At 36.7% G+C, this 13,202-nt stretch overlaps 1 protein-coding gene across 2 annotated transcripts; it reads left to right on the top strand.

Moving 5' to 3' along the window:
- The first annotated feature begins 542 nt into the window (after positions 1-542).
- LOC112500781 (probable ATP-dependent DNA helicase CHR12) lies at positions 543-12,609 on the top strand. Of its 2 annotated transcripts, XM_025104360.1 has the most exons (13): positions 543-917; positions 1,204-1,245; positions 2,135-2,291; positions 2,718-2,782; positions 3,335-3,523; positions 4,624-4,773; positions 5,578-5,976; positions 6,061-6,320; positions 6,393-6,608; positions 6,897-7,104; positions 7,186-7,339; positions 10,843-11,445; positions 11,775-12,609. In XM_025104360.1, exons 1-13 carry the CDS (start codon positions 669-671, stop codon positions 12,386-12,388), a joined length of 3,306 nt encoding a protein of 1,101 aa, XP_024960128.1. In that variant the 5' UTR covers positions 543-668; the 3' UTR covers positions 12,389-12,609. The 2 variants fall into 2 exon arrangements, with proteins under 2 accessions (XP_024960128.1, XP_024960129.1); XM_025104361.1 differs by lacking the exon at positions 1,204-1,245.
- The last annotated feature ends 593 nt before the right edge of the window (positions 12,610-13,202 follow it).

Raw genomic sequence — 13,202 nt, 5'->3', positions numbered from 1 at the left:
TAGGGGAGGTTCACATTCCTTGACAGAATGTACGTAACATAAACATTAACATATGTTAACATACATTATGTTAACGTATATAAGGATGTTAACTTATATTAACCTCCGTTTATAAAGTGGTTCCTACAGGGAAGAAAAATTCGTACACGATTTTGATCTTGATTTTTTTAAAATCCGGTATTTGAGTTGAAGATGTAATTTTGATTTATTTTTGCAATTTTAGGTTTTGATTTACATTGAAGATGTGCTTTAGAATACTGATTTGGTTGTGGCTTCAGACTTTTACAAAAAACAAAACGAAAATTATGAAGACAAAGATGCTAAATGTTGTATATCGTTAAATTTTTTGGACAAATATTGAAACTTATGGACTGAACATAAATATCCAGCAATAGTTGAGGGACAAAAGATGTAACTTACGCCGGTCTCAAGGCAAAGAAGGGCATTTTGGTAATTACGCGTCTATAGAGGGATAACCAAAGGGGCAACGAGGGTGGGTGGGTGGCCAAAGGGAAAGAGAGTCTTGATGTGTTGAGCGCAGAACCAATAATTCTTTCGAGCACAATTTCACATGCTAACAACGTTGGCTCCAAAATTTCTGGTAAATTTTTGAAAAAAACAAGAAATTTGAAAGAAGGGTGTAAAGGGGTTGTTGCGTGGCTCCCGCCATGAGTGCTCAGGTGTTGGAGAGACAACGGAGCTCTTCGTCTTTGCCTGAAGACCATGTAGACAACACCAAGACTCTGATTTGTGCACTTAGTTTCCTTTCTCGCAATCTCCCTCTTCCTCCTGACGTTTTCGATGCTGTCTCCTCCATCTACACCGCCGCCGCCGCTGAAGATGGCGACGATGGTGTTGACTCCGCCGCCCACGGTGGATCTGACGGCGATAATCAAGTGGACGATGCTTCATCGCCTGTGAGTTGATTCTTTTAATCTTTTCATACTGCTGTTTGGACTTTATTTTATTGGGGATTGTTTTGTTGGAATTATATACCCTTTTGATTGTGGATGATTGATGTTGGGTTGGTTTGGGAATTCGCTCTTGTTGATTGAGAAAAAAAATGCAATTTTAGGTTGTCCGCTTCTTTAATAGCTCTTCTGTTACTTGAATTGTGAGGGTTTTCTTAATTTTTATACTTGAATTGCTTATCCCCATTTGCCTTTGATCTATATGTTGTGCTCTTTTTTGTGTGCCTGGCAGCTCAGGTGTAATTATGGTTTGCTCATTGGAAAATATTGCAGTGTAATTGCACCTTACTTGATTCCTAGTTTTACTTTTGTCTACATAAAACTGGTTTTTTCTAGTTGGATCTGTGTGTGGCTTATCAAACATCTTTGGTCTACCTATTGTCTATGCATATATCATTGCACTTTTAGGTTTGATTGCATTATTATATAATGTTAAATGAGACCATAGCAAGGTTACTTGATGTGAGCTTGTGTATTGAGTTACATGTCCTAGGGGTAATAATGGTGTAGGAGTAATGGAAGATAAGAACTTGTATTTGTTCAAGAATTTTGTTCCTCTCTCAGTTTAGGTGTAAGTATGAGGTCTCTATCTGTTATTTTTTGTGCAAGAAAAGTTAATAGGAGCTTTTAGGTTTGAAATCATACAGTACATTGCTGTCTACGTTCAGCTTTTTATTCAACTGTTGCTATTTTTTTCTTGATGAAAAAGGATTCATGAATACAAAGGCTAATTTGAGTCCATAGGTTAAACTTGGAAAACATGTTTGTGTTTCCTTGTGATTTAATTATTGTGATGATATGTGGATTTAACCCCTAATTGATTCAAAGTGATTGTAGGGGTTTTTTCGTTGACATTATTGCTGGATTGCTTGTCTTCTTTCTTCACTTAATTTTTTTTCCAGCCTAGTATTTTGTTCATATCCTTTTTACTTTTATGAGATATTACAGAAGAATGTTTTACGTAGTTGTATCACAAGAGATGTTTTCCTTCTCCTGGAAATTCTTATGAAATGTTGTATGTTATGATGCTCTGAATTTTTAGTAGCATAATCAGGACCTGGGATTTTGCTTGAATATGGTTTGAAGCATATTTGGTCATGTTGATTTCCTTAACTTCAACTGTTGTCTCTGCCATACTGTTTGATATCAGTTTATGATTACAGAATAACCTTCAATTTTCAAATGGAGGAGATTTAATGGCAGACCTTGAGGATGCTCTGGCTACGCGTCAATCTAATCACATAACGGGTGCTGAAATGGCAGAAGCAAGGAAAAATCGGATTGAGAGCCACATCCAGAGTCGCTTGACTCAACTGGCAGGTTGCCACACTCAAGGACCAGCTTTTATATCATACCTTAACATTGTTGAAGAATATTCTGATTTCTTAGTGATATCTATGCATTTAAATGCAATCACATCTGCTGCATAGGGGATCCTTCTTGAGAGTCTTTCACATTTGACCAGACTAACTGATTAGTTATGCTTTCTAGTTTCCCAGATCCTCTTGTTGAATAGAGATGACAACTATCTCTAGAATAACGATGCTATTCTTTTATATGATATTGTATGTTGTCTATAATTTTGCAATTCACACCATATGATGACAGTTGGATGCAAGTTCATAGTCTTAATTGATATCTGATACAAATATATTTTGCATGAATCTTTACTGGCAGGTGGATTTGCTAATAGATTATTATTTAACAACTTAATGATTTACTCATATTTCGTTATCATGAATTCAGAATTGTCTACACACAGAGGTGAGGACCTGCAGTCAAAGTGCTTGCTTGAACTCTATGGACTTAAGGTAGACTCCAGTTTAGAAGCTCTTAGTTTTCTCTTTTCTTGTTTTGTATCTAAAGATCGTCATCTTGACGAGATGGTGGTCTCAATGGGATGTTCAGGCACATCATCTTTAGCATTGGATGTGTGGAAACACTTGGTTGCATTATCATGAAATTAGGGGTTAGTTTATATTATCCATTTGCTATAAACCTTGGTTATTGAAAATGAAAGTGATCTTTTTCGTTAACTGAGGCCCCAACTAGTTTGGGATCAAAGGCTTGTTGTTGTTGGTTCACATTCATGCTATGCTCCCCAGCTGTGATGCTCCTACTGAATTCAATTAAGTTTAGTGTGACATAAACTGAAAGCCACCAAAGTTTTGGGTCACTATCCGTTTAATTAACTACACCATGAAACTAACTAATTTTCAGCAACATTTAAGTCTAGAGTTATGTGCATTGATGCTGTCTTTAGTAGCTCTATCACTGGTGTTCTTATAGTACCATTTAATTAACATGCATTCTATTGTTCAGTGGAACTCCTTCATTCTTATGACATATATCTTACATTCCAGCTAGCGGAGCTGCAAAGAAAAGTGAGGTCAAATGTGAGCTCAGAGTACATGCTGTGCTTAAATTGTGTGTATCCTGAGAAGAAACTCTTTGATTGGGGAATGATGCGGCTGTCTCGTTCTTCATATGGCGTGGGGGATGCCTTTGCTGTTGACTCAGACAACCATATGAAGAAGAAACGTGATGCTGAGGTAATTTTATACTTTGTACTATGTTCTTTTTTACCTCTTCTGTAGTCCTCGAAATCTTGATGGTCCATCTTATTTTCTTTCTGGCATTCTTGATAGCAAGTTTGTATATAGTTGAAAATGTTCTCAAACATGGTATATACGATCTTAGATTAACCAAGTCCAGAAGACCTTACAAACTGAGTTATGATCTTTGATTTAAGAAACAATGACCACATTGCACAAAAGCTTCTTGGTAGTCATGCAATTTTAGTCAATTCCTGTGGGTGTACACCAAGTACACAGCCTTTGGGTGTTCATTTTTAGATCCATTAAAATCAACCTGCCTTGTTGACATGGGTGGATCTGCATCTGCATATATCCATTTTTTCCCTGAATAATCTATCTAATTACCAAATACGTTAACAACCCCTAAGTTTACGAGATCAGTCATAGTCATAAGAAGTGGAGTATAGTTTCTATGATGATCGAAAATTGTCCAGACTGAATTTACACGTAGTCATCAGTGTTTTTAGTTCTGTGGTCATTTGAATAAGCTTTCTATAACAGATCACCTGTATTTGAGGTTAATGTCAACGCAAATGTATGTTATGGGTCATTTTCAATCTTATTGACACCAACTTACTTCTTTAAGGAAACAAACCCTCACTATAGGAAATGTTTTATGATCCATTAATGCTTCATCTGTTTCATAAGACACCATAATAATGATTCATTGTTGTGTCCATCTAAAAGTTAATTTTTGTCATTTGACTGCCATTGAATTTGAATTTGTTTTTAACCGGTGCTTATAATCCTTACATCACGTTCTAACTTAGAAAAGCAATATTATTTTATCTTGAGCTACGCTAGAAATCAACAACCAATATGAAATATCTGATCTTTCAGATCAATAGCAGGTTAACGAGTACACATTAAATTTATGGGTAGTTTTTGACCCAGTCTATTGGTTCCACATGTGGATTTACCCAACCTGATTAATTATTAGGGGTAATCCTTGATGTATATGATTTATGATACTTATTTTTACTTTTTGATGGAAGGGTATTCCGTATTCATATTTCTTAAATGTTTATGCTTCCACACACCATTGCTTGTTGCAGAGACTAACAAAATTGGAGGAGGAAGAAAAGAACAGAGTAGAAACTAGGAAGAGGAAATTCTTTGCAGAAATACTTAATACAATACGTGAACTCCAGTTGCAAGTGCAGGCTGCTCAGAAACGTCGGAAGCAGCGAAATGATGGTGTTCAGGTATGCAGTTTTTTTTTAAATTTTGTATTCATATATATGTATTTACCTTTTACTTCTGCACATAGCTAGATTACTGAACAGAATTGCAGATGATGTGTTTGTCTGCCATGATCTCAACAAAGTGTTTCTGGAATAAAATGAAAAGCTTAATGAATTTTGTGCATATAATTAGGAGTTATTGAGCCATCATGTCTCTATCATGACTAAGTTTATTTGATTCAATCGGCATGTCTCTAACCTGATTAATTTTGTTGCAATATGCTTCTATGCTATTAATATCAAAGAGTATTGAACTCAATTTTTTTTATCTTTTTTTTCTTTCCTTCCTTTTTCTCATGTCTACATCGGATCGAACTGTGTAATTTGTTAAGTAAAAGTCAACATTATTTTTTGACAACCCAGTCGTTTCACATTTATGCTTTAAAGGTTTTCTTGGTTTCTTTCTTGTTTCCTATAAGATTACTATTATGGTAGTTTGCATTGATCGAAATTAGAGGTTTTTCCTCACTTGAATAGTTGCGTTTGATCTCCAACCGAAAATTGAAAAAAGTTATGAAAGAAAAGAATAGAACACACCATGATAGAATATTCATTCATAACAAAATTTCTAGTTTCTTCATGTGCCAGGACCTCCCTGTGACTTTTGTAAACTCTTTTCCGTGACCACATGCTGCACTCAGTGTTGTATCTTATAGGTGTGAAAATGATGGTTTAAAAAGTAACAGTGAACATGCAGCTTTAGGTTTAGGTGAATGTTTGTAGTTTATGCTTCCCAAATTGAAATTTTCGTGTGGTGTCGATTAGGCATGGCATGGAAGGCAGAGGCAGCGTGCTACTAGGCAAGAGAAATTGAGGTTCCAAGCTTTAAAGTCAGATGACCAAGAAGCTTACATGAGAATGGTTGAGGAAAGCAAAAACGAACGGTTAACAATGCTTTTAGGGAAAACAAATGATCTCCTTGTTCGTTTAGGAGCTGCTGTTCGACGCCAGAAAGATGCTGAGCATGATGGTATTGAACCTTTGAATGCACCAGAAGCCGGCTTGCATGATTCGTCTGCTAAAAAGACTGAAACTCCTAACGAATCACTTCCAGATGAGGACGATGATTTAGTTGAGACCAAACTTGATAATGGAGTAAAAACATCCGACTTACTGGAAGGTCAACGACAATATAATTCAGTCATCCATTCAATTCAGGAGAAGGTACACTACTAAATGATGATTCCCTAGCATTCTTTCCGGTATCATTACAAAAGTTTAACTCCTAATAAATTGTGTATCCTACAGGTAACGGAACAACCATCAATACTTCAGGGTGGAGAACTAAGACCTTACCAGTTAGAAGGGCTTCAATGGATGTTATCTTTATTTAATAACAATCTGAATGGAATATTGGCTGATGAAATGGGATTGGGCAAGACAATTCAAACCATCTCCTTAATAGCATATCTCATAGAAAACAAGGGCGTGACTGGGCCTCACTTAATTGTGGCGCCGAAAGCTGTACTACCAAACTGGATTAATGAATTTTCAACATGGGCTCCAAGGTAGGGCACTGTTTAAGTGAAATCATTGATTTTATACAAGATCAATGCTTAATGATTTCATTCTTGTACCAGTATCAGCGCTTATCTTTATGACGGACGTCTTGATGAGAGAAAAGCAATGAGAGAAGAGTTGTCAGATGGAAAGTTTAATGTGCTGATCACCCACTACGATCTTATAATGAGAGACAAAGCATTTCTGAAGAAAATTCCTTGGTACTACATGGTTGTTGATGAAGGACATCGGTTAAAGAATTCAGAATCTGTGCTTGCAAAGACTCTTGTCTCCGGGTATGCTGCAGTGATGTTCTTCCATTACCGCATAGAATATATTAATGAATGTTAATGCTGCTATAGTTAAAACAAATGAGAGTAGTACTCAAGTAAGAATGTAATGATAAAGATACCAAATAGTATGAGATCCTAATCTCTGTTTTCCAATTAAGACAATGCTTAATAGATGAAGTAATTGGTAAGTATGGAATACATGTCTGATAATGTCCTAAATTTAAAGTTTTTTTTTTGGTACATGCAAATAACATGAAAACTCTGTTGGACTGGTTAAACAATATTTTGCAGCTACCAAATTCGACGAAGGCTTCTGTTAACCGGCACCCCAATACAGAATAGTTTACAAGAACTGTGGGCCCTGCTTAATTTTCTCCTTCCCACCATTTTCAATTCTGTTGAGAATTTTGAGGAGTGGTTTAATGCACCATTTGCAGATAGATGTGATGTTTCTCTAACAGACGAAGAAGAGCTGTTGATCATTCGTCGACTACACCAGGTAGGGTTTTTTTTGTTCTCCTATACACTCTTGTTGTGCCATAATGTATTTTGATTCATTTTCTTATACTACAAAATCCAGGTTATAAGGCCATTTATTTTGAGAAGGAAGAAGGATGAGGTGGAGAAGTACCTTCCACAGAAAACACAGGTCATACTAAAATGCGATATGTCAGCATGGCAGAAAGTATACTACCAGCAAGTCACCGATGTTGGGAGGGTTGGAATGGATACTGGTTAGTAACTTTTACCCTATACTGTTTTTGCTGTTATACATTAACTCCTGCAGTTCTTGCTATCTGCCCAAGTATTTAATATAGCATAGGTAAGGCTAGTGTATGACACAAGAACTTCAGATCAAGTACACGATTTAGTTTTGGGTTCGAGAACAGTTTGTTTGAAATTGCAGGAAAAACAATCAATGAGAATTCCAATAACCAACCAATTAACTAAAAATGTTGCCATTTCTACAAATCTGATTAATGAACATAATTTACTAATTTGTAGTTGAGATGCAAAAATATACATGTTATATATATATATATATATATATATATATTTATATAGCAACATAAGCAATTCTGCAAAATTTTATGTTCTGCACCTGGAGTTGATCCCCATTTCTGCCATACATCTTGTAGTATTGTTATGTTATTACAATTGATAAAACATACAGTCTGTAAACTAGAGGACAACTAGAACCCATACTAGTGGTAGAGATTGATGATGCTTAATCTGTTACTTGGGTTTAATTGTATTTTTTTTTTGGAAGGGTGTCCGGGCCAAAGCCCGACTAATCCCAGGCAATTTTGGAGGCTAAACATGGCCCCACTTAAATGTCGCCAACACTTCCCTCCCAGGGCTCGAACTCGGGTTCATGACTATGCCATGCCCAAGCCTTACCACTAGGCTGGAAGGTCTTTGACGGGTTTAATTGTATTACTGTCAGCATTGGCAGCAGGAGAGGGGAATGGATATAGTAAAGGGCCTTCATTGTGGGGCTGATTGCGGTAATTATGGGCAGTAAAATGAACACTCTTTTGGGCTTGATAAAAGGTCTTTTATTTGGTAGCAGGAAAACGGAATAGGCCAAGAAAGGGGGTTGGTTAAGAAAGTAGTATAGATTAGTTAGATTCGTAGAACAGAAGAAGAGCCTGACTTGCAAAGTTTAATATTTTGTGTAGGAGGCCAAGAAACCCAACGGGATGGAGGGGGAGAAAATGAGTTTGAGATGGGTGGCGAACTCAGAGATCCTAGAGGGACTTGGGTGGCAAATTATTGGATTAGAGATATGGAAAAAGGTTGGGAGTATTGGGAAGCTCCAAATGGTTGGACAGGTTATAGGCCCAACCAATACAGCGTACGGTGTGCTTGTAAACTTTAGATGCCTATATCGAGGGAGATGATGTGTTGGGATGGTTAAACCAAGTTGAGTGATATTTCACAATTAACGGGCTGGCTTTATACAGACTCGAAGCTGCAGTTCCTTTGTGGAAGGGGACCCACATGGTATCAGTTGGTCGAGAGCTATTACTAAGTCATGAGATGACAAGATTTCGGGGAACAAGTCTTGGAACGTTCTTAAGGCTCGCAGGGTCAGCTAATGGATAATTTTTTATTGCCCCCAATAGGATAGCACTTATCTTTGAAGATTTGAGTTATTGACAGGGCAAGTTTGGGGATTGCCTGATGAGGCGAAAGAGTTAAATTTTGTTAAAAGATTGAAGGTGGATATCCGTGTGGCATTGAGATTGATGCTTGACTATTACATCAAGCTTTCTAACTAATAACCTCATAAGAGGCATCTGACTCTGCATTAGAGGTAAATGAAATCCTTGGTTACTACCAACAAAGACATGACAACCACTGGCAGACCTCCAGGTAACTCTGCAGCTTCTCCTATTATCACCTTATAAACCTCCTATCTTGTGAAGACTACTACCCTGCAGCGTTGTTGATTTGCTTACAAGATACCCATTGTGATACCGTGAAGAACATCATTCTAATGGACATAACTGATTAGTACAGTTGCAGAGTATGGAATGGTTTGACGAGTAATTAGGCAATTGAGCTTTCTACCCAGCCTCTTATACTACTCTAAAAGCTTCACTATTCTGATTTTCGTGTGAATCAATTGATTTGCATATGATCTTGTTGCAAAAAAGACCAGGAACATATTTTCTCATGACTAAGAGATTATCTCAATCTCTAAAGAAAACTTAAGTTTGCCAAAATCTTTATCATGGAACTGGCTTTCAATCAAACTTTTCAGGTCAGCTATACTGTGACGTTCTTCACATAAACTTCCAAAGGTCAATTAGACATTTTGAAGGCTGAAGACCAGACCAGCTTTGATGATTGTTGGTGGTCATACTAGGTTTGATGTCAAGAAAATTCTAAGCCTCCTTTATATTAGCAGATGTTTGATCGATGTATACCTTTTCTTTATTGAAACGATTCTCTAAATCTTACTTATTTAGTGCCTAGTATAATAGAAACAACAATGGTAGACAAAGGGGGTGTGGCATAGTTGATTCCTAATCTACATGTGTCTAAGCATAGTCTCTAGCCACAAGATGCAGTGAATACTAGAAGCATGTGGCCGGAGAACAGGTGAACTAGCACAAGTCAGGTCTGTGTTTGGTAAGAGGCTGCACTAGTTATCAAAGAATTAGGCATGTCCAGAAAGATGGTCAAGTATGCATGCAAATCAAGGATTGTGATTGTGGTTGAAATATCATAACATATAATGAAAGATCCATCTTTACTATAAGATTACATTTTATGACTACAAGTATGCATTGAGTTCCTAAGCATATACTCGTCTCCGTTGACAACCTTCAACCTCTTTGATGTGGCTCTGGGAAAGAGTTTTGTGTTCCACTAGTTCCTTGGTATATCAGGCATTGTCACAAAGGTCATTCACTAGTTCCTTGTTTTTAAGACTTTGAGCTAAATGCTTTATAATATAACGCGCACGCGTGTGTGTGTGTGTATATTGCGTTTTCAATTAAAGGGATGATTTGGCCATTTGACACTTCAGCTAAAAATCTTTTTTCCATCTGGTCTCTTTTCAACGGGATAAGGATATGTTAATATCTATTGCTTCAACCTTTTCTTTTTCCATTTCCTTTGGGCTAATTTTCTTCATTCATATGCTTTTCTTTTGATCATTAAAAATAGGTTAAGTTAGGATTCCATTAATTGGTAATTAGTTAATTACTATACTAGCATTAGCGTTTTGTTTATCATGTATAATTATAGTTTAGGGTTTCATATTAATGACCGCAAATTTATTAAACGTAGCACTAAAAGATGTTTAGGGTTTTGTTTATGGAACAGCTGAAGTGAAATCAAGGTTTCATTTAATAGTTTAATATTAGGTTTTTTTAACACCATCGTTAAACATTACCCCAAACAAGTTTTAGTTTAATAGATAAAAACAAAAACACATAGATGTTATGAATACAAAACATGACAAACAACAAGTCGTGGTTGCCGATCACTATGAGCTTTTAAATTGCCGTTCTTGGTGATTGCAAATAATTGAAAAGCTAAAAATCTATTATAATAACCAAAATTCTATTTCTGGTCTCAATAAAATCACAAAAACTGCTATTTAAGGTATCCTTTTGAGATTATCATGTTTTTTATCTGTTCGTTTTCCTTTTCTTCTACATGATAATCGGATTAGTTGAGATTTTTTTGCTTATACTAATCAATAATGACTTATTTTCAGGAACGGGTAAATCCAAAAGTTTGCAAAACCTATCGATGCAGCTCAGAAAGTGTTGTAACCATCCTTACCTATTTGTGGGTGAATATAATATTTGGCGCAAGGAAGAGATTGTGAGAGCATCAGGAAAATTTGAGCTACTTGATCGGTTATTACCTAAACTTCATCGAGCAGGGCACAGAGTACTCCTTTTCTCACAAATGACTCGTTTAATGGACATTCTCGAAGTATATCTTCAACTACATGACTTTAAGTATCTGAGGCTCGATGGTTCAACAAAGACAGAAGAAAGAGGCACTTTGCTAAAGCAGTTTAATGCTCCGGATTCTCCTTTTTTCATGTTTCTCTTGAGCACACGTGCAGGAGGTCTTGGTCTCAATTTGCAAACGGCAGATACTGTGATTATATTTGATAGTGATTGGAACCCCCAAATGGACCAACAAGCAGAGGATCGAGCTCATCGTATTGGTCAAAAAAAAGAAGTGAGGGTCTTTGTTTTGGTCAGTGTTGGCTCGGTTGAAGAGGTGATATTGGAGCGGGCGAAGCAGAAGATGGGCATTGATGCCAAAGTGATACAGGCTGGATTGTTTAATACAACTTCCACAGGTTAGTCTGTTTGGAGGATTAGGGACATGAATTAAGAAACCAAAGTATAGAGTAATAACCCCAACTTGGGGAAGTAACAATACAAGAAAGAGAAAGTAAGGTATGTGCCCTACTTTCCAATTCTACCCTTAAATATGAGATAAAAAAATTCATTACCCCCTCTGTTATTAAGGGTAAAATTGTTGTTTAGTTAATAAAAAAGTGTAATAATTACATACGTCTTTTTCATATGAAAAAAAAAACATTTATTTTGGGACAGAAGGAGTATGTTTGATGTCCCATTTCGTCAAATAAAAGCTGAATTTGGTTTTATTTGTTTGCTTTTACAGCTCAAGATAGGCGAGAGATGCTTAAAGAGGTGATGCGTAGAGGTACAAGTTCACTCGGAACAGATGTACCAAGCGAGAGAGAAATTAATCGTCTAACGGCCCGATCAGACGAGGAGTTTTGGCTTTTTGAGAAGATGGATGATGAAAGAAGACAAAAAGAGAGGTACAGATCTCGACTTATTGAAGATCATGAAGTACCAGATTGGGCTTACACCAAACCCGACAACCCAAAGGACATGAGGGGTAAAGGGTTTGACTACGAAACTGCTAATCTCTCTGGAAAACGACGTAGAAAAGAGGTCGTGTATGCTGATACGCTTAGTGAACTACAGTGGATGAAAGCCGTTGAACATGGAGATCAGTACTTGAAACATCACCCAGCTAAAGGAAGAAAGGAACAAATACCTGAAAGCTCCAATACTCGTAACAATGTGGAAGATGATGTGATGGAATTGAAAAACGTAAGTGAACGTGGCTCGGGTTTGACGTTAAAAAGGATGAAATCCCCAAGAAACGAGCATTTGAACGTGGATGATGGAAGTAGTAGTGGTGTTGGAGACTTGCCAACATGGAAGACACATAAGAAAAGATCAATCCTTCGTTATGTCGGGTGATTCTGGTAGAATTTGTGTTTTTTGGGATCCTGACGATGAAAATGTGGTGTTAGAATTATATAGTTTTGTGTTGTAACATGGTGCAATAGGGTTAAGATGGTTTACTTTGAGGCCATTGACAGCATATGGGTTTTTGATGGTGGCCATTATTATTTCAGTGTATCATGTGCTACGCATATAAAGCAGTTCTGTATGATGTCACCCTGTGTTTTTCACTTAAAGGCCAGAATTTACACACAGCTTCAAGCCCGATGTGAAAAGCCTGGTTTTAGTTGGTTTGAACCGGGCCAAAAAGAGCTCGATCCAGCCCATTTTCACATCCAAAGTTCGGTCCTACTCGGCCTTTGTTTTGCTTACGACTTGCGGAAAATGGGTTTGGAAGGTATGGTCCTAAAGCACAAAAGGCTGGTTTTGTGCGTCTCTTTTTAAAATAGGTTTGATTCAGGGTCCCTTTTAATTCATTTAAATAGTATTTGAATTAAAGTCTAGGCAATGATATAATCTCTCTCTTATATAAACTACATGAAATAAAAATAAGTTTCCTTGATTCAAACTAACTCTTTCAATCATGCATTTGTCATTCAAATTGATGGGTGCTTGTTGGCTTATCTCCAAATCCAACCCATACAACACTAAACAAGTGATCTACTTATCCATGAATGTTTTTACAATTCAACCTTGAATGAGTGATAGGAAAGATTGCTATTATTATTTAATAGCTTCCATCATCGGTGTTGGTTTTTTGTCTTAATTTTTCCTATACTCAAGCTAAGATTTTTAGCCTATCATGACTTGAATGAGAAACATTCTTGAA

This window comes from Cynara cardunculus (genome assembly GCF_001531365.2).
Source record: "Cynara cardunculus var. scolymus isolate 2C chromosome LG 17, CcrdV1, whole genome shotgun sequence".
Taxonomy (NCBI): Eukaryota; Viridiplantae; Streptophyta; class Magnoliopsida; order Asterales; family Asteraceae; genus Cynara; species Cynara cardunculus.
Note: the sequence above shows the minus strand (reverse complement) of the source record. Positions and strands in the feature narration are given on the sequence as shown.

What these genes read in the sequence shown, in the direction of transcription:
- LOC112500781 (XM_025104360.1), top strand. Translation starts at nt 669, where the DNA reads ATGAGTGCTCAGGTGTTGGAGAGACAACGGAGCTCTTCGTCTTTGCCT. An exon ending in TTGAACTCTATGGACTTAAG is followed by an intron (nt 2,783 to 3,334) that starts GTAGACTCCAGT and finishes CTTACATTCCAG; the next exon opens with CTAGCGGAGCTGCAAAGAAA. An exon ending in AGCGAAATGATGGTGTTCAG is followed by an intron (nt 4,774 to 5,577) that starts GTATGCAGTTTT and finishes GGTGTCGATTAG; the next exon opens with GCATGGCATGGAAGGCAGAG.